Genomic DNA, 22076 nt, shown 5'->3' with positions numbered 1-22076 from the left:
TAACAGAAAGGAGACACCGTGCATTCTACTCGCTTTCAGAGTAAACTTGTACATGCAATATTGGTGGAAACTTCAGAAAAATACACAATGTAACATTAAATCTTAACGAGGTGTTAAAAATACCACACAATTTCCGCAAATAACTACTATCACCCTAACTCTCCAATCAACAAACAAAACATTGACACCAAGACCAGCATGAAGGAGATTACATTTCCTTTTATGACAGTCAGTAGTCTGACAAAATTGAAACTGATGCTTCTGCTACACAACACATTTTGTAATGCTGTTAAAAATAGTTTTTCCAGAAAAATGGGGACTTCATACAGTATCCTAAAATGGACCAGTATACAGCAGTAAGTGACATATTTATTATAACTAGTCAGAAGAAAAGGAAAAAACCATGTTTAAATGAAAGCACTGAAGTAAGTTTCAGATACGTACCTCTTTGGATAATCGCGTGAACACGTCTCCTCCCCTGAGAAAATCCAATATTAAATATAGCTTCCCTTCTGTCTGAAAGGCTGATTTTGAAGAACAAGTAGTTACACATATGTCCTTGCCATGATACAACTGTACACAATGAAGAAGCATTAGCTTACACTTTAACTGCAAACAAAGAATAGATGAAGGTTAAATTGTCAAATGTTGTGAACTGAAAAGGAAGGCTGAGGTGACAAATTATGGCCTTACGATTCGGACTTAAAACAAGGTTCCGGCAGACACGTCACAAAATGTGAAGATGGGTAAAACGTGATTTAGCACATGGCACTTGCATTTGCAGAAACGTCTTTATAATAATATTGTAATTATTTGAATTTACCAAAGTGTCTGAAAAAAGGTCATCCTGTAAACATGCATTTATCAGAAAGTCAACCCTCTCGATATCTAATTCATCTGTATTTATTTCCCAAAATTCTGTGATCCAAATCAAATTCACAGATCTCAAATGGCAGCGTGCCTAACCACATCGGTAACATTTACATTAGTTTGTTGACAGACAGCTGTTTTCCCTAAACACTGTGGCAGTCACCAAACCAGACAGCTATAATAATGTTGCTGCAGACGGAAATGATTTAGCCGAGCCCAACTTTGAAAAGTCGGACCCTTACAGAACCTATAGGCCAAGTTCAAAAATTCTTATTCCTTGAGTAAGTGCATTTTTCTACGTGAAACGCAGGAGTAAGACAGACCTTAGACACATTTGCTCTCGGTCAAGACTTTATGATTCGGGCCCTCTGAAATCAGCTAACATCGGTCACAAACCAACAGTATTATTTCAATCCCTCCAATTATTATACAGGGTCACATTCAATTAGAATAGTTTTCCTTGGCACTGGCGCGGTCCATCAGAAGAGAAGATAAATGTTAACATGCTGTATCTCTTAAATATATCAACTAGATCTTTCAGGTCTCACCAACTAGACATCGTAGGCATATTTTGGATTTAACAAAAGCATAGAGGAGCTTGGAGCCCGCCTATTGCTCACCATTGGTTGACTTTCTTGTCATTCATTTGCCATGTTCTTCTTCATGTCCCAGTTTGTCAATCTTGCGTTAGACCCTACCATGAATCATTGTCTCTTCACCATCACTAGGTTCTGCGCTTCCACCACCTGCTTTTCAAGCTCTACTTTTTTGTGTTCGGTTACTGTAGGAAGCTGGCTTTGCATGTACTATACCAAAGTGAGGTATAGTGTGCACAGAGTCCAGTGGAACCCCAAAGGTAAGCAGAGGTAAAGTTAGATAACACCTCACTCGCTATGTATGGTAGTGTGGTCGAGCAGTAAGGCAGTATAAGAGGACAGTGTTAAATATTTGTTGTACACACTCAGTCAGCAAATGAATTCACACACTCAAAGACTGAACTTCAGACCAATTGTTTTTGTATAAAAATATTATTTTTGTTATTTTATTTCCTAGAACCAAGCAAGCCTGGCACAGGTAAGTGATAAGTACTTTGCAGTAAATATACATTTGAAATGCAATATGGATTGAAATGATATATGCACTTTGTTTTCATTTACAGTACTGTTTGCAGAGAAATGCAATGCTTTGTAAATACAGTACATAGACTTGAATTGGCTTTTCAGTAAAATACCAGGTAAGTTACTTTTTAGATTACTTTTCTTATACGGAGTAGTACACCTGGATACTACTCTGGGACATTTCCTGTAAACCGGTAAGTAAACTCGTTTTTGTTAAATAGTACAATTTTAAAGAATGTATTTAGGTTTTCAAACTCCACACTTAGAAACTTTTCCAAGAAAAACGGTCAATGTTATTCTATGGAGAAAAATAGTGTTATCGGTTTTAGGGTAAGTGTTTGGTAGTGACAGTTGAGGTTCTGGGGGTAAACTCAGGGGTCCCGAGGGTCAGGGATGCACTCTTGTTACACGCTCAGATGGCATTAGGGCGGCCGGGTGCAGAGTGCTGAGGCCCAATATTATCCAACGGGGGATATGGGGCCTCCAGTTGGTGGCTGCTGACGAGCAAGCTACTTGGTTGTAGGAGCAAAGCTCCCAGACTTTAGCTCAGGGCAAATGGGGAAACAAAGTAGCACCAAAGGTGCAAACTCAGCGGCGCTAGGGCGCTAGGGTGCTGTTTCAACGTCGGGCGGCCTGTTTGCAATGGAGAACCTACGGTTTGCAAAGGCGTTGCAGGCTTGGGGACGAAGGTCTTCTGGGTGCGACCACCACTTTGAGAGGTAAGTTGGGAAGTTGGGGGTTGGTTAGGCACCGTTGATTTGGCCACCCTCGGGTGCAGGGGTGCCTTTTGGAGTCGGATCTTTTTACCAGCTCCTGGTCGCGGTTGGGGGGACCTTCCGGATTTAGGCTGCAGGCGTCGGCTGGAGGTTTGAGGCAGGTCAGGGGTCGCCGGATCTTGGTTTAGGATCGCCAGGGAGACCTCCTCGTGGTGTTTGCCCACTCGAGCTCGGGCCATGGATGGCGGGTGCAGAATGGTTCGGATTTGCGGTGTTCGGCCGGAGCCAGAGGTTGCAGATAAACAAATCCAGAGTTCACGGGAGACACAGTCTTTGTGGTTGAAGGAAGGCAAGCCCTCCAGGGTTTTCGAGGTTCCTGGCAGCAGGACACACAAGGATTTCGCTGGAGCAGGTCCGAGGTGGAGACAGGTCGGTAGGGCTGGGGCAGAGTCAGTGGGCGTCTTCCTCTTGTTAGCTTCGGCACAGCTGTTCGGTCCTTCTTCTTGTAGTTGGTTCTTGTCTGCTTTCCTGGTTCAGGGCTGTCCCCTAAATACTGTATTTAGGGGGCGTTTTATTTTTTTATTTTTATTTTTTATTTTTATTTTCATTTGGAGGAACATATTGTAATGGCGAACGGGCAAATGATTTGAGGAAATACACCACAATCATAAGCATCTAAAAGTCAACAATGCCAGCTTGGAGCTGGGGCAAAACAATACGGTACAGAGAACCTTAAGCAAACATCATCAGGACCCGCCCACCCAGAAGACAGGATATGAAAATCTGAACACCCAGACATGAGGAACAAAGCAGCTCAGGATAATATGCCACATCTCTTGTGAAGAAGGGAAAAGGGAAAAAGAAAGGCCATAGAACATAATAAAGGAAAAATAAACCCCCCACCTCAGCCCCCCACCCTGCACCCCTGCAGATGGCTACGACCTAACCCCACTAGCAGCGTGCCTGTCGCCCACTAAACTAAACCCCAAGGAAGGGAAAAGATGGAGGAGGAAATGTCATACAATACAATACGAGCTCCCGGACTCCCCTCCCCCCGCCAAAGCAGACAGCCCCTACCGTCGTACAAAACAAATTAAAGCAGACTAATAAGCAAACAGATAGGGGAGCCACAGAAAAAGAGAGGACCTTCCCGCCCAACCCCCGGCACAACAGAGGCGGCAAATCCCTTATCAAACACAGTCATTGTACCAAACCCAGACAATCAGACTTCCATCTGGCCCCTACGCTCACAGACACCACCCAGCAGAGCAAAAAGATAGTCACTGTACCGAACTCAGACAGTCAAATTCAGCCCTGGCCCTTACGATCCATCGCACAAACCCCATCCAGTAGGACCGACATAGTAGCAAAAGAGTCAAAACGTTGTAAAAGAAGAAGACCAATACTGCCTGAAAGGGTCAAAAATGTTAAGTCTCGAAGTCTACCAGATACACGAAAGTCAGTCAAAAAGTATGAAAGGAAGTCTCCAGAAGCAAAGGAAAAAAGGAGTCCTGCGCGGGCGATGATTCTGCCGATCGTGCTAGTTGTTCAAGGGCTCCGGCAACGTACCGCTGCACTCGTGCATAGACAAATGGCACCAGGTCATGACTGTGCTCGGGGTGCTCCTCTCGAGTTAGATCAAGCTTCGCGGGGGTCACTGTATGTTGCAGGTCTGACACAGGGCTGGAGTCCGGTCTCAAACACACAGTCTCGATGTTTACGGCCAATTTGTAGAAGATAGCCTCCATTTGCAAGTGAAGAGCCCCGATGGCGGCCATTACGGTCCCCAGTGATGGTCCACACATGGTCCGATCCATCTCTGCTTGCACGATAACAGAGCACTTCCTTAACGTAGGCCGGCCACGCCGGGGAAACAAACAGGAGCGATATGGAAGGAAGAGACGGGCGACCTGTAGGCTCGGCGCTCTTTACACTGTTGCCGCGAGCGGGGGCCCCACCCGCGGACCCCGAGGGACGCAACAGGGTCCCCGGGACCTGACCCCCACAGCAAACACGTCTCGTCGCCGTTTGTCTAGTATTCGCCGGGACCAGAAACCACCACCAGGATCGAAGCATAAGTTTCACTCCGATGAGACCGGACCCCGCCAGGTACCCGCGGCCGATGTTGTTCAACTGAAACCCGGCTGGGTCAGTACTCGAGGCCCCGGCTTACATACTGGAGTAGGCCCAAAAATGAAAGACTGTGTAACTTCGTCAATCAGAGCGAGAAAGACTCCGGGATTGCCCCCCTGGGCTCAGCAACGATTCAGACACCCGGGAGTCGGGCGGGAGGTCAGGATTAATGTCAGGATAGGTCCGCCAGAGACGGAGGTCGACGGAGCCGGGAGCTTAGGCGGCCATCTTGGTTGCTAGCGTAGCTCCTCCTCTTAGGGGGTGTTTTAGGGGTCTTGAGGTCAGTAGCCAATGGGCTACTGATCTTAGGGTGACTACACCCTTGGTGTGCTCACCCCACGTGGGGCAGTCAGCACAATCCTTAATCCTGATTGGGGAGTGCCTGCCATCTGCATGATGGCGGGCACTGAAGAGTGGGCTTCACCTCGCCTCCCCCACCTGAGTTGTGGAGTTGGCAGAGGTGGACACACCTTCTAGGTTGGCTAGTATTTCCCGCCTGTCTTCCTGCCGAAAAGGAGGGGAGACAGGAAGGGGGCCTGCTCCTGATAGCAGGAGAGGCTGTGGGTCGCACTACAAAGGCTGCCAGGCCTTTGAAGTTCCCCTATCACAGATGGCTCTTCCTGGCCCAGGGGAGGTGTGAACACCTCCACCAAGGAAAGGCCTTGTTTAGGTCTCAGGGAGCGAAGGCTCCCACCGTAGAAGTCCAGAAAAATGATGCTATTTACCAGGGGCTGACCTGTGGCCAGTGATGTCAAATTATGCAGGTGGCTGCTTCAAGTACTTTTTTTTATTCTTTGCCGATGCTGTGAAGCCTGGCTAAAAATCATTGGCAAAGCAATCTGGTCCCAAAGCTGAGACTTATCGCTCTTGCCAGTGCTTGTTCTTCCAAAGGACTTCCTCCAAGCAATAATACATCATGACAAGACAATTAGATGAAGCAGCTGCAGCAATATTTTTTACTTAGTACTGGGCGCAAAAAACTTAAGAATGCTTATGTACATGAATGCCCTTTCTCGTCTGTTGTATGTAATGTAGATATTTCTACTTACAATCCCCAATATTCTTGCAGATCAAATTCACAAGAAATTGCTACCCTTGCTTTGTGGTGCCAAGGGATACACTTATTCTGAAGTTAATAAAAGGGCAGGCTGGGATTAACTAATATAAAGGCTTTCATACAGATGACTCCGATTCGGCCAGAAACCTGACAGGAATCGCACCCCGGTGGGGTAATGGGTGGCCCACAGTGGAGCAGAATGTTTCCCCTATCATTTTAAAACATCTATTGTGGCTACATCAATGAACGAGATCAGAAATGCCTTTCTTCTTAACTACAACCACAATTCTTCTAGAATTTTGGCAGCAGCTAACATGCAGGGAAGGGTTGCCAACATTTCCTTCCCCAATGTAACCTATAATCCATAACCCAGATTTTTTGCCGAGGGTCACAGACCCAGATCTAAAAGATGGAATGACAGTAGCCAACTACTACTGGAAGAACTATTTTCAAAATACTCAATACTAGAGAGGAAAACCAAGAATGTTAGGGACTGGACCTGTAATATGGCTTTTTGACTGGACTCTGTTGCTACTCTTGGCGCGATCCAGAAAGTTTGTAGAGGTGGGGGGGCAGGGAGAAAACTCTACCAGAAAACATGGTCTTTAACGAACAAACTTCGAATGAGATTGCATAGCTCCAATGATAGATACATAATTTACAACCCATACCCAGGAATAAATGTGAACTTCCAATGGGAGAGGGATCTGGAGGTTGAGATGCTTGGGTACTAATATGGTACCAAGCAGCCAATTCATCAATATCTGGAAGCATAAGGAAAATGCGTGCAAAAGATGGTATTTACTCCCCACCAGAATGAATGCTATATTTGGCGATTGTAAACTCTGTTGGAAGAATTGTGGTGAAAGGGGAGCAATTCTTCCATTTGTGGTGATCTTGTGTGCATGTTCAGACATATCAGAAAGAAATATTACCTAATTAAAAAAATGTAGGGCCTGATTCTCAAAGGGAATCTGTCCTCGTTGCTGAGGCCGTGCGGTCATGAGGGAGTCGCCACACTCTGGATGGAATCTTCACAAGGAGAATTCTCCTTGAGTGTGGAGACCACCCCACAACTGCACGGCCTCCGCTAAAAGTGCAGAGGCACTTTGTGAATAAGGCCAATAGCGAGAATGACACTGCTTCTACACCCCCTGAAAGTGCTAATGGCAGATGCAGGAGAACATACTGCATTCTCATCAGTTACAAGACTGGTAAATTGATTTTGCATCTACAACTTGAAGCCAGTCTCGGCATGGCGCACGTCTGCAATCAACAAAGCACTCCACCAGTGCATATATGGCAGAGAGAGATTTGGAACATATATTCAATGGAAAAATGATCATCTTTTTGCATCTATCCCGCATGACAGAGTTTATCATTTTGATTCTGTATGGCTGACATTTAAGATGCATATGTAAGTTGAGACGGAAAACTCTTCTGCATTGGTTAAAGATGTGTACTCCAGCCATGAATGCCCAACTGTACTGTTTGGATCTCTAATGCTATTTTTTTTTCATACGTAAACACAGATCATGCATGTGTGCCATGACGTAGGGAAGTCTCTTGGATTGTGGTCTTCTTGGATAAGGAGAGGAGCACCAAGCGCTACCCTCATGGTGGTGCAAGGCTACCTCCTTCACCAGGAGTTAAACCGCATGAATGCGGTGGTGGCAGCATACAGTGCAGTGACCAGTAGAAGTGAACAGGTCCTTTTTACCATGTACCACAGGAGTGAGGTTTGCAGACTCACTCACTTTTTAAAACGTTCTGCTGCTGTGTGCTTAACTCATGCTTGGCCTACATCTGACCCTGTTTACCAGGCAGGTCGCTCCCCTCACCACCACGCAGCCCCCTGTGTGACCACTGACCGCTGCTGCATTGTGTCTGCCTGCGTTAAGAGTGACTGTGCCCTCCTTCTCTTCTGTACCCACGAGTGACTGATTCTCCCCCACTGTACCTGTGTATGTTGCTGCCTTGATTGTTCCCCTTTCCTTTGGTGCCCAGATTGTGTCCCTTTTTTTTTTCTTCGGTCATTCCCCGCGTCTCCCCCTCGCCGCCCGTTTCCCGCCGCCGCGTCCCATAGCTCCGCCCCCTCGCACCCTATTGGCCGCCGCGTCCCATAGCTCCGCCCCCTCACACCCTATTGGCCTCCCCGCTCCCACCTCCCAGCTGCTCCTCCCTCCCTCTCCCACTCATATGGAGGCCGCGCAGCTGGCGCGCCAAAGGCGTGCCTAAGGCAAGCCCGTCTGCGCCCGTCCGCGCCTGTCCCGTGCCCAGCGCCAGGACCCCTGTCTCCCGCAGACACCAGCCCACCCGCCGGACCTACGACGCCACCGAACTCTAGGCACTCAACGCCGGCCGAATCCCGGGCTGCTATCGAGCCACCCCGAGACGCACCCACGGACCCTTCTGCTGCCACTCCTGCAAGTTCACCTGCATCCGGACCTGCACTACACCAGCACCGACCAAGCCGAGCACCAGCAGCAACCACCTCAAGTGCATCCTGCTCAACACCCGTTCCGTCCACAGACACGCCGTCGAGCTCTGGAACCTGCTCGACACCACAGCCCCAGACGTCTCCTTCCTCACGGAAACCTGGATGAACGCCTCCTCAGCGCCCGACATCGCCATCGCCATCCCGGACGGCTACAAGATCATCCGGAGGGACCGCGTCAACCAGACAGGAGGCATCGCCATCATCCACAGGAACACCATCCGCATCACGACCAACACCGACAACACCCTCGCACCCGCCGAACACCTGCACTTCCAGATCCACATCAACCCCAAGACCACCCTCAGAGGCACCCTCATCTACAGACCCCCAGGACCACGCACACAATTCAACGAAGACATCGCCGACTTCATCAGCCCGCACGCCCTCCTCTCCACTGACTACATCCTCCTCGGGGACCTCAACTTCCACCTGGAGAACAACAACGACCGCAACACCACCACCCTGCTGGACAACCTCGCCAACCTCGGTCTCAAGCAGCTGGTGACCACCCCCACCCACTACGCCGGACACACACTCGACCCCGTGTTCTCATCCAGCAAGGACATCACCTTCTGCCACACCACCGGACTCCACTGGACGACCACAGCTGCATCCACTTCAGCTTCAGAAGGACCACGATCCACCACCACCAACAACAGGTGGCACGCAGAAGCTGGAACAAGATTACAGCCGACCAGCTCGCGAACTCCCTGAGCATGAACCCTCCCACCAGCGCAACTAACCCAAGCCAGGCGGCCACCAACCTCACGAAGTGGATCAGCAACTGCGCAGACAACCTCGCCCCTCTGAAGACCCCGCCTAGCAGACCCAGCAACAAGAAAGCCCCATGGTTCACCGACGAACTCAAGAGCTCCAAGAAGAACTGCCGAGCACTCGAGAAAGCCTGGTGCAGAGACCCAACACCGAACAACATGACTGCCCTCAAGCTCGCCACCCGAAAACACCACCAACTGATCCACGCCACCAAGAAAACTTCATTCAAGGAACGACTGGACAACAACGCACACAACAGCAAGGAACTCTTCAACATCGTTAAAGAGCTCTCCAACCCCAACGCCGGAAACAACGACATCACCCCTTCGCAAGACCTCTGCAACTCCCTCCCCTCCTACTTCCACAACAAGATCGCGGACATACACAACAGCTTCAGCACTCAACCGACGCACGCCACGACTGAACCACCGCCCCCCCCACCACCACCCTCCGCGCCTGGACCCCGATCAGCACCAAAGACACCATCTGCACGATGAACTCCATCCACTCCGGATCTCCGACCGACCCCTGCCCTCACCACGTCTTCAACAAAGCCGACGCTGTCATCGCACCCCACCTGCGGGACATCATCAACACCTCCTTCAACACCGCTACCTTCCCGGAGAGCTGGAAGCACGCCAAACTCAGCGCTCTACTAAAGAAGCCATCAGCCGACCCCACCGACCTCAAGAACTACCACCCCATCTCGCTGCTCCCGTTTCCTGCAAAAGTCATCGAGAAGACCGTCAACAAGCAGCTGGCCGCCTTCCTCGAGATGAACGGATCCCTCGACCTCTCGCAGTCTGGCTTCCGGGCCAACCACAGCACCGAGACCGCCCTGATCGCAGCCACCGATGACATCCGAGCCCTGCTCGACAACGGAGAAACAGCGGCCCTCATCCTCCTAGACCTCTCCGCGGCCTTCGACACTGTCTGCCACCGTACCCTAGTGCGGCGCCTGAGCAACGTCGGAATCCAGGAGAAGGCACTGGAATGGATCATCTCGTTCCTCGCCGGAAGGACACAGAGAGTCCGCCTCCCCCCGTTCAGATCAGATGCCACCAAAGTAATCTGCGGCGTTCCCCAAGGCTCCTCGCTCAGCCCAACCCTCTTCAACGTCTACATGAGCCCCCTCGCAGCCATCGCACGCCAACACAACCTCAACATCATCTTCTACGCCGACGACACCCAGCTGATCCTCTCCCTCACCAACGACCCCGCCACCGCCAGAGCCAACCTACACGAAGGGATGACAGACGTAGCCAAGTGGATGATGAACAGCCTCCTAAAAACTGAATTCGGACAAGACGGAAGTCCTCATCCTGGGATCTTCACCCTCCGCCTGGGACGACTCCTGGTGGCCCCCCGCCCTGGGCAACGCACCAAAACCAACAGACCACGCATGCAACCTGGGCTTCATCCTGGACTCCTCCCTCTCCATGACCAGACAAGTCAACGCCGTCTCCTCGTTGTGCTTCAACATCCTGCGCATGCTACGTAAGATCTTCCGGTGGATCCCCACCGAGACCAGGAAGACGGTCACCCAGGCCCTCGTCACCAGCCGTCTGGACTACGGCAACTCCCTCTACGCCGGAACCACCGCCAAACTCCAGAAGAGACTCCAGCGGATTCAGAACGCCTCTGCACGACTCATCCTGGACATCCCCGACGCAACCACATCTCCGGACACCTGAGAGATCTGCACTGGCTCCCGGTCAACAAGAGAATCACCTTCCGTCTCCTCACCCACGCACACAAAGCCCTACACAACCAAGGCCCAGGATACCTCAACAGCCGCCTCAACTTCTACGCCCCCACACGCCAGCTTCGATCGACCGGCCACGCCCTAGCCTCCGTCCCCCGCATCCGAAGAGCCACCACAGGAGGAAGGTCCTTCTCCTACCTGGCTGCCAAGACTTGGAACTCCCTCCCGACCCACCTCTGCCTGACCCAGGACCACCTTGCCTTCAGGAAGCAGCTCAAGACCTGGCTGTTCGAGCAGTAGCGGACCCCCCCTCCCCTAGCGCCTTGAGACCCTCCGGGTGAGTAGTGCGCTATATAAATGCCTTGATTGATTGATTGATTGATTGATTGATAGCTGTGGAGTGCTGCACAGCACAGGAGCAGTGACTCTGCGCTGGATGTTTGAGTGCCCAGGGAGGGTACAGTACAGGGATTCAGAAATACTACGTAGTGCGTATGGGATTAGTTCATGTGCTAAGTGTATGTATACCTATGTTGCATACAGGACATGAAAGATGCAGTGCTGTGCAGTGTGTGCGCAATGAAACATGCTTGTGTGATGTACAATACATGAAGGGTGAAGTTTTAAGCAGAGTGCATATGGGATGGGATGTGTTTGTGCTGGCAGTGTGTGTGTTTTTTTTTTTTAATAGCACACCCTAGTATGGTATGGAAAAGTGCCAGTGTTGACCTGCACGCAGATTGAATGGGTGTACTGAATGTATGAGTACTTCTACAATACATGGTTGGGAACGGTGGTGGACAGTAAGTGTGCTGTGAAAGTAAGTGTGCCTGCATTGGTTCATATTATGGAGGACCCTTTGTTCCATCTTGGGAAGCCCAGACCTGCCTGGTGAAGACACGAGGAGTAAAGGGATTCCCCCAGACAGAGTTGTGCGCAATGAAACATGCTTGTGTGATGTACAATACATGAACCACTGCGGTTGAGACCAGTAACCCCCTCCCTGTGTGCGCTGTGGCCCTCTGAAAGGGTTCTGAAAATGAAGAAGGATATGGCTGCATTGGAAGAACTAGCAACTATGTTTGACCTGTTATGCAGATCAATGATGTGAGAGCTTGACACATTTTGGATAGAGCTTTAAAACTAAGAAATGGTTATTTGTACTGGCACAAAGTATACTTCTTATGACATCAGGGGGCCCAACTCATAAACGAGGCAAAATGTTAAACTATACGTTGTTTTGTTATCCATGCAGCAGTGACTTAAAAACTATACATAAAGGAAGTAAAAGGAAAAGAATCTCTACATTCCGCTATCCATAGAGTTCCCTTGAAGCAAATAAAAATTTCACAAACATTGAGTTGCATAAAAAGTAACCCTCATTTAGAGAATACACGTCATGACAGACAAGTTTCAATATTATCAATGGTTTATTTCCATTTCTTGTTCTTGAAACAATACGTGGATCTGTCAACACATTTATTCGAAATTCTAGCTGGACTTCTTCAGGGCAAAAAAGTAACACGCTGTTCGGAACGATGTCCTCTAGCAAACTCACAAAATACAGTTTTCTAGACCTGCAATGGTTAGTCGTTTTTTTCAGTTCTTTTGGCGACAGAGATATATATGCTGTGCGGGAACTATTACATTAAAGGGTAGAAGACCCCAAGGGTGATTTCTCGGTCATACTTCAAAAAATCAATTTAGGTTTAAGGATAGAAATGTACCTCAGTTTCGATCTGTATCTCTGATATCAAAAAAAGATAATCATGGTGTCACCCATTTATGAAAAGCAGTGTTTGAAATTAAGAATATCTTGCTTAATGGCAAAATCTGTTCTTCTGTCAGTGAACATGACTTAGGTAGCATAGGTACATGATCTCTGTGAAGTTAAGACCACTGTTGCAGGCTATGTTAACTCTGCAGGGAAGAGGCTGCCGGTTTGGGTGTTTGTCGTGTCCTTTATTCACAATGTCTGACTTTTGCATCTGAACAGGTGTCAGATGTAAACACCACGCATAAGTATTAATATTGGAAACCTGTGAGCAGGATTCAATAATTATATGTAGAAATGAGCAAGAAATATGTATGTACCCGACAGAACTGGGAAGGCATTCAGAAGGGAGACACAGGAATGCTAATATTCATACCCACAAATGCTTACTTGCACCAACAGCTGAATACATCTATACAGTTACATGACAAACAAAGTGCCAGTGGTTGAATTAAATAATATTCACAATCTATGTACGATTAGTTGTTTCACTGCGTTGATTTTCTGAATAAACTGTCATTATGTAATCCAATAAAAATAAAAATAAATCCAACCAGAATAAACTCTAGACCAAACGGTACTTGGGTAGCATCAAATGTCTAAATACGGGATACTATTGTAAACTACACTTTCTAGAAAAAATGGCAGTAGGTTCAATTCAAATAACATATTCTATTTGAATCAGAGACTCCATGCTGATAGAACGTCTAAATCGAGACTTATAAAGTCCAGAGAGGCAGAAGGAAAAATCCAACATAGGAAATTGACAGCAACACAGTAAGAATCTGCCCTAGACGCCACATTAGAGGGAACAGATTGACCAATGGCACATGTTGGCATGAACCTCCTTCCATGCAACTCAACGCCTCTCCTTCTGTCCTCTTGCCTGTGACGTTAGGCATGCAGAAACTCTTGAAAGTCAAGTACCAATAACAATGAAAGTGCTCAGCACTTTCTTTGTAGATAAACAAGTATGCAGATGCAGGACTTTATAGGCATATACACATCGGCTTCACTACTGGCCTTCTTGTCAAAGACCTAAGGGGGTGTCTGCAATATATTTCCTTGCATGGCAGCTGATGCCACTAATGTAAGAACCTCATACTGACTCATTAGGATACAATTTAAAGTCTTCAGGCCTCCATATCTCAGGCACTCTGCAGCCTTTCAGTTGTGGTTTGGGGCTCCTGAAGCGAAAGGGTCTGATCAGTTTCAATATGGCCGGGGGCAAATGAACAGGAAAAAAAGGCTTTCCCATGGTTTTATTGCCAAGGACATAACTAGTAAATAAGTGTTTTCGTTTACTAAGACAGGAAAGTGCAACAAATGATTTATAATTCTCTTCATGCGGTTTGGAGAAATTTTTTGGGACAGGCGGCCTAAAAAAGTCAGTCGTCGAGGAGAGAAAAAAAGACTCCCCTGACCTTCAGTTTGTTATTCAGGGCACCTATGCAGTTGTGGACAACCGGGGATCAAAAGCAAACCTAAAAGGGAAGAACCAAAATTGATAAAGTAAACGTCCTTCTAGAAATCGCACATGTGAAAACTACATACTTGGTGATATGCATCAATACTACAGTGCCAGAGTCCCCTTTGCTGAAATGCCAGACTCTGTAAACAGAGGACTGTCAGAGCATATGATTACACCAGTATTTCAATTTGTTTTAAATCTGTTTTTGGTCACCAATGATGGAACCTCCCATTTTAGAGAGAGATGCACATACTTCTATTAAAAGATATCCATGCACTCAAAAGATATCCATGCACTCAAGTTTGAAGTGGCAGCATCCAACAGTTTATAAATATTCTCAAGAGGTTTTAACTTGCATAAAATCCCTGCCCCCGATTTCATCTTGTGTAGTCCCATGCTACAGAAAAGGCGGAATTATTGGAAACATTCAAGGTGATAAAGGGAAGATGACTTATTAGGCAGAGCAGTTAACCTATTACTCCTAGGTACCATGAACAGTGGGCAAACCTAGAGTAGCTCAAGGTGTCCCACAATGGAAACACCGCAGAGGATCACTGGTTATTCTCACAATGGGTGTGCAGAGTGAAAGGTCCTGGTTCTATTATCCACTACAGCCTTTACTTGAATGCCCTCAATGCCTCAGTTAACCTGCTTTAATCGGTTCATTAGGCAATAAAAAGAATGACAGGGCAAAAAAGGGCATGCTCAGCCATCATGGTCCACACAGGGTAAAGTTGGTGGCTGCACTGTGTAGTATGGCCAGTGACAGAACTAATGTGAAAAGTAGAGTGCTAGCTAACTTGGGTTCTGAAAGAGGTGAGAATTGTCTCAAAGACAGCGAAGCTTGAGAGGAGCAGATAAGATGATGAAGAAGAAGATAGGAAGACCGACAGTCAAGCTGAGACTGAATTAAGGGTAAGAGTGAGAAGAGTCAGTGTGTGCTAAAATCAAAGTAGCTGTACAGTCCTTTTCTGGAGCAAAGCCTTACATTTGCAGTGTTAGGGCTTGAGCCGTATGAAACGCAAAATGTCTGTGTGGGTATCAGGGATGGAGTTGAAACGAGATGTTTCAGGGGTATACGGTAGGTGCTACCCTTCCTCGAGTCCCTGAAAAGCCCATAGAGAAGATGAAAGTTGAAATTCCTCACTCCACCTTCAATACTGCAAGAAAGTGGATCATTATTTGGAATGGGAGATCACCCACCTCAAGGAATAATAACACTGCCTTATCAGAGTGAACCACAAGATTCACAAAATTAACAGGAGCTCAGAACCCTGGTAGCGATGGCACACAGCAGATAGTCTTAACACAGGACAAGTATTTATGCAGTGTCAAAAGAGTAATAAAGTCAAAACACCAAACAATACTAATCCCAAACCAAATTAAAACGAAGTAGAGTGAGTTTTCAAAACAAATAGAATGACACTAAAAAGACAAAAACACAATCAAGAGAACCGAAGATATGATTTAAAAAAAGTTTTAAAACAAAATATTGCAAAAAAGCACTATGCGGCAAAGCTAGTCCACGGAATCGATAGACTGGAACATGGGCACAATTTCAGGCCAACTACAATGAAGCACAGGTTGGTCACACCAGGCAAGCTCTTCCCATCCAATGATTTTACCTACTGACCACATCTTTTTTAATGGAGCTCAAAATCCGCCAGCGGGGAAAGTCGCAAGCTGTACCCATCAAAGTTGCATTTAAATCAGACACCTTTGCCACAAGGACCTTCATACAATGTGGAGGTCTTGGAATGGCAAAAAGCTTTTCGAAGTCCTAACTTTTCAGGGTTTCTGGAGCAGCTTATCTCAAACAGGCGTTTGTAAAGCACAGCTACTTACCCGTGAGGGTCTCTAGGCGCTGGTGGATGGGAGGGTGCTGATCCGTCTGAGCGTGGAGGTTCAGTCAAAGAGCCAGGTCATGAGATGCATCCTGAATTGGGTCAGTGACTGGGATTACCTGAGGTGGAGGGGCATGGTGTTCCAAGTCTTGGTGGAGTGGGTAAGAGAAGGATCTTCCTTCGGTTATGATCTAGTGAATCCGTGGGACGGTGCCCAGGGCAAGTTGGGTGAGGCGAAGTTGTTTGGCCGGTACATGAAATGAGAGGCTGTGGCTCAGATATGCTGGTCCTGCATTGTGGAGCGTTTTGTAGGCATGTGTGAGGAGCTTGAAGAGGATTCTCTTGTTGACTAGGAGCCTCTGGGTTACTTCTAAGGCTTGCAGGACCTCGGGGATAACACGGTGGAGATAGGACTTACTCCAGAAGAGGCTGCCAGTAGGGTCCAATCCAGGTGGTACTGGTCAACTGGTCACTTCAGGAAAAAGGCCTCATGCAGCTTGTTGCGTCACTGTAGAAAAATGTCGTCAGCTAACTGACTTTTTTTCCTATGTACAAGAGGGAGCAGGTCCAGTCTTTCAGGGCTCCTCTTAGGTTACAGCAATCAGGGTGCAATTTTCTTCGGCTCTTCCACAGGTCCTGTAAGTGCTCCAAGGAGGGTTCTTTGGAGTTCCATACATTTGGTGTGCACTAGCTAGTCAGTGGAGGTTGGGGGGGTACTCCTTCAAAGATAGCCCTTTCTCAATTTTTCAAGTGTTGCTATTTTCCCTCCTACACACAATCCCACAGGGCATTTTACTCCTAAAATCAAAAATGGAGGATGCCTTACTTTCCTTGTGCAAAGCCTTTTTTTCCACCCAGACGTGTGGCCAGAAAAAGCATCAGTCTCCTTCCTTGAATCCACTTTAAAATGGTTCAGAGAGTAGCTTCCCTCCCACTGGGTTTGCTTGTGTGGGTTTGTGAAACAAAGGCTTGCCCTCTCCCCTGTCTCACCTTACACGAAACTATGATTAACTATGAATGGGCAGTCTTTACCTCTATTCCTTTCAAGTTTACGAAATTCCCAGAACCTCCCTAGCTGTCCTTCTTGAGTGGATACGAAATCAGATGGCTCACACGCAGCTCATCCCATCACTAGGTCGAAGACATTGTTCTGCTCTGAAAGCAGTTTTCACACCTCTTTAAGGTTCAACACTGCCTGGGAAAGTGCTGGCAGTTTGATGCAAAGTAGACCCCAGGAGCTTCAGGCAAGGTAAAGTTACGTTTCTAAAAGTTACTTTTCAAAATATTTATTTAAAATCTATTTTCGCCTACGAATTTCATTTTTAACAAATATTAAAAAAAATGAAAAGCAATTCTAGCAGTTTCATATCAAAAGTTACAGATTACATTTTATAACCTGTACTTTGACATTTTCTAATATCCATCTAAAGTCCGGGGAGTGAAAATTAATTGGAAGGGGATAGGCAGTGAAGAAACATGTCAACTTGAATTTTGCACATGTTCTACTTTTAAAAAAGTAGGCAACAAAGTGTACTTACGGCTAACAAATAAATATTTAAAAGAAGGGTTTCCTGTCTATCAGAAAGGGTTATTTGGACAGGTTTGACAGCAGGTTTTGAGGCTCCTTTAGCCATCCTACACATGGAAGGCATGCCTAAAGCCATGTTTTAAAGGCCCACTCTGTGCATCACACAAAAGGTGCTGCAGTCCACAGGTTTCATTTAACTTCCATATTGTAGCTGCATTTTATATACCATACACTAGGGTTTTGTAGGCATGATAATTACATCAATCAGGGATAAACTAATTTGATCATGTTTAAAGTGGGAAACACAGCCACTTTATTCCTATTTAGAAGGAGTAAAGTGCACCGATTTCTAATGCCAGCAAAACAGGACATGACTTGGGAGCGTGGAAATCATGCTAAAGATGGTCATATCCTAAAAATAGCCACTAGCCTGCCTTTACATGCCGTCCTTCATGATGAAACAGATGCCTAAAGGCAAGGCTCCACAGGTGGGGGAGCCATTCCCTCTACTGAAACAGCCAAGACCCTTACTACTTAACAGCATGGCCCCATCCCTTGACACAGAGTAAGAATGATGACCTAAGGTGGGTGGTCTTGGACTTCTTAAAGCCAAACCTGAGTTTAATTTTCTCCAAGACATATATATAGTATTCAGACAATGTTTGCAGTATCCATAACTTTCCAAAAGGTTTCTCACTGTAGGCGTCCTGGGTGGACCATTGTTTTTGGTGTATGGACTGACCCAGGTTCATAAAATATAGTAGCCTTAGTTTTCGACAAATAGTGTGATAATACACATTGTTACAGTTCTGATCATTGCACACCAATAAAAAAGTCAGAGGACCCTGGGTTTCTCCACAAACCCAATGCTCGTGTATCAACTGAGGTATTTTGAAGATGTCCTCTTTATAAGTATTATTTCTATGGTACGTCGAATGGTGGATAACACTTCAGTATAACTGGAATGAGGCCAACTGCTTAAGTGATTCTGTGGTAATTGATAACAGCATTTCTACAAGACAAATATTTGATATTGAATTCAAACATAATTTTCAATAAATAAATAAGAACAGAATGTGAAGAGGGAAGTCCACATTTTATCTAAATGATAAGTTTGAAAAGATGTATAGCCCAGAAGGTTGGGAATACAAATGTTACATTAATATATCAGATTTTTCACAGGGATACATTGCTCCTGAAAGTATCATGGTTAATGCATGGTAGAGAGTAACAGTTCCATAGATGAAAATCAGTTCCCACAGAAAGTTACCACGCAGTACTGTGTTTTACAAATTGACTCAGTGGAAAAAGTATCTCCATGGATATCCTTAATTTTGTTATTTCCAAAAACAGAAAACGCTTTCTTTCCCTTGTAAAGTACTCAAAACATGTAATTGTACACCACCAGAACTCAGCTCAATTCTACAGCATCTTTAAAAAGGGGCTAAAACAATTTCTAGTGAGTAAACGGTTTGGAAGTAGAAAATGAGACCAGAATCATTCTTCACTCCAAGGGTAAGTTAGCATGGACAACTCAGTCACGTGCTTGATATTGGCTAACCGATGGAACAGTATAGAAAATCTGATAAAGTACTGTAACTCTGCCCTCAGTTATAATTATCATCAAAACCAGAAGGGACTTTAGACAATCATTTAGTGCGAATGCTACACCTCTATAGGTGGTTCCATTGAAAATTAATGCAAACAACTCACCCAAAATAAGTGGCAAATTATTTCTCATAGCAAAGGATGTTGCAGGGTGGACTCTACACACACTTTTGATAATTGTTGGAGCGTTATTGAAGGCTAATACAGCTGACATCCTAAGACATTTTAACCTTATAGGGGTCTTCCGCAAGCTGAAACTGTGCAAAGCTATGCTGTGAAATTCTTTATTTGTTCCTCTCTAACACAAAGCTAAAATGTGGCCTCTGGGATATCAGGACCCTTGCAATTATCTAGTCTATCATATGGGCCATCGTGTTTCTGACCTCTTAACTCCTCACGGAGTCAGAGGTGTTCCTCAGGACTGTAAGATCAGTATGACCCTTCATACCATTTTAAATCGTCCTACCTAATAATATAATCTGAACTTCAGTGAAAACAGACTTGAGAAACCTCTATTCACATTCATTTTTTTTGTTTAAATCTGGTTTTATTTAATTTTGGAAGATTACAGCATCAAGAAAGATAACATGAATCACATAAAGTTGTCCATACAGTGAACCATCCGTCTACGTGAAATAGATATTACAGTTGATTAGCAGCTTATGTCAATCATGCATTTGGGGGTGTTGTAGATGCAGCTACGAACTGAGTCTCAGCAGATTGTGTCTGTTCCGCAAGGATAACAGCCTTCATGCATTCAACGTGGTTCCCTTTTCGTTTTGTGCAGAGTCTTTGCAGATCGTACAGTTCGGGCAAGTGTACAGATGTTACAAACAGAAGAAGCAACCAACAAAAGTTCAAAACTAGCAGCAGCAGCATGCATTGATTTCCAGGTGTGTGTTTCGCACCCTGTCTCACCCCCCCTGTTTGTGTCCCCCCCGTCATCCCCTACCCCCCCGGGTCCGCCTCCACATCCACATCCTGTGTCGTGGCGCACCTTGGATGCCAGATGGTATGTGCACTCTTACCCGTCATTGCGGTTACTTGCTATCAGGATACTCCTCCCCCCCTATCAGGGCGTCTCCTCCACGTCCTTGTTGTCTCTCTGGGTCGTCCCCCTCAGTTTGTATCACGGCTTGAAGTAGTCCCTCCCATTGCATTGCTATGGGTGTCTTCCATAGCCCCAATGTTTCCTCCCGCAGAATGGCAATTCCTTCTGCTTTGGCCCACGCTAAGAGTGAGTACCTCCATGCCCGTATGTGTGGTGGGTCTCGTGCCTTCCATTTCTTGGTTAGGAGTCGCTTGGCTACCACCATACCTAGGTCTAGGAAGGGAGTAAGGACCTTCGTGGTCAGAGACCTGCGGAAATGGTGTAAATAAATAAACGGGCCATTCAAAGGGTATGTCTCGGCCTGTACAGGTGTGTAGCGCTGCGCCTACGGCTTGCCAATAGGAGTCCTCTATTCACATTCATAACAATAACTAGTATTAGGTAAATGAGTATCCATACAATACTCAAGAAGTAATATCAGACTGTCAGCAACATAGGCTAGAAGATCTTCCACCCAATCAAGGGGCATTTCTCTTGCCGGATATGTAGTGCATTTTAACAGAGAACACAAAAAACTCTCGATTTGTGCCTCAAACCCCATGGGTTACAAAAACATACAAACTAACAGCAAAAAGCTTATTTATCTGCTCCACTGCCCTTGTAAATTGAAATTCACCTGGATGACTACACACAAAGCCAAGAACCACGTTCTAAAGCATAAAAGCAGGTGATGCTCCGGAGCTAACCCCTATGATGAAGCATGCCCTTATTTTGGGTGAGGGCTTTGCAGCCTTTTTTTTTTAAACGAACCACAGATAAGCGTTAAAAAAAAAAATCGCACTTTATGTATCGAAAGTCCCTTCTGGTTTCGACAATAGTCATAACTGAGGGCAGGATTATAGTAAGGAATATGTTTTTTTCTATGTCTCTGGAAGGATATACTGTAAACCCTATACCAACTCTAACCTCGCCTTATTCACCCTATTCGTAACAAAACCGATGGAACTGCTCAGTGTTAACAAATGAGACTTCTCTACATACAATGCCTAGCATACATACATTGATTATGTTAAATGCTTAACTAGTCACATGTCTGTGTAACATGTGGCATATCTTTGCAATTACGTCAGTTACTTTGTCAACATTTATTGATTTAATGTTACCCCTGCACAAATCTGTAAGCAACACCGCTCGAGTTTGACACTTGCCTCTGCTCATCTTACAACCCCACACGCGCCAGGATACTCGTGAGTAATCGAGCGCGCTATAAAACACTCTATAAACATAAACATAAATTTAGGCTACTTACGTAAGTACATATCTGTTTATATGCAAATAATTATTATTGTCTACTGATTTAAATTGATCGGTAACCTGGGTTATTTTCTGCCCTGGATTGAGCCATAAAAAAACTACATTACATAATGCCACCATAACATTCAAGTTTGAAGTACCCGATATACCTAAAAAGGTGTGGTCGACCTTTACATGGTTTTAAAAAGGCTATGGAACCTGTTTAGGTTTTATACTCGGTCTCCCAAGAAAATATACGGAAGCACTGAAAAGGGACTCAACTTCCACCACAATGAAGGTCTGAATTTCCCACATCAGCTTCAGTGCAGTAATTCAACTTAAAAATAAGGATTGCCCACAGGTCTCTGGTCTACATTCCCTCAATATATTGAAGGGGTCTGGCCCTCGCTCATACTGACGGTCTTAAAAAAACTGTTCTTTATCTAGATGAGGCCTTTTCAAATATGTCCGACAGAAACTGTGAACGAAAGAAGGCACTTCGTCTCAAAACGGGATATTTCTTTCATGGGCTCCTGTTCTTCTAAAGAAACGCCTAAGACAGACAGTCGTAACCTTGTCTATACAATAGAGAGGCTCTGAGCGGATGCATAATGTAGCTAGAGGCATTCCTTGC

The 22076-nt window shown here is 46.0% G+C and overlaps 1 protein-coding gene across 2 annotated transcripts in view; it reads right to left on the bottom strand.

Annotated features, from left to right (window-relative positions):
• Positions 1-22076, bottom strand: part of RPS6KA6 (ribosomal protein S6 kinase A6) — a 499939-nt gene that overhangs the window by 278688 nt on the left and 199175 nt on the right. For both annotated transcript variants that reach the window (XM_078688489.1, XM_078688488.1), the window contains one exon: positions 445-524. In XM_078688489.1, the coding sequence (XP_078544615.1) occupies positions 445-524 (80 nt within the window). The remainder of the gene's footprint in view (positions 1-444; positions 525-22076) is intronic.

This window comes from Lissotriton helveticus, chromosome 4_1 (genome assembly GCF_964261635.1).
Source record: "Lissotriton helveticus chromosome 4_1, aLisHel1.1, whole genome shotgun sequence".
Lineage (NCBI taxonomy): Eukaryota > Metazoa > Chordata > Amphibia > Caudata > Salamandridae > Lissotriton > Lissotriton helveticus.
The sequence above is the reverse complement of the archived record's forward strand: the minus strand, read 5'-3'. Positions and strand labels throughout refer to the sequence as shown.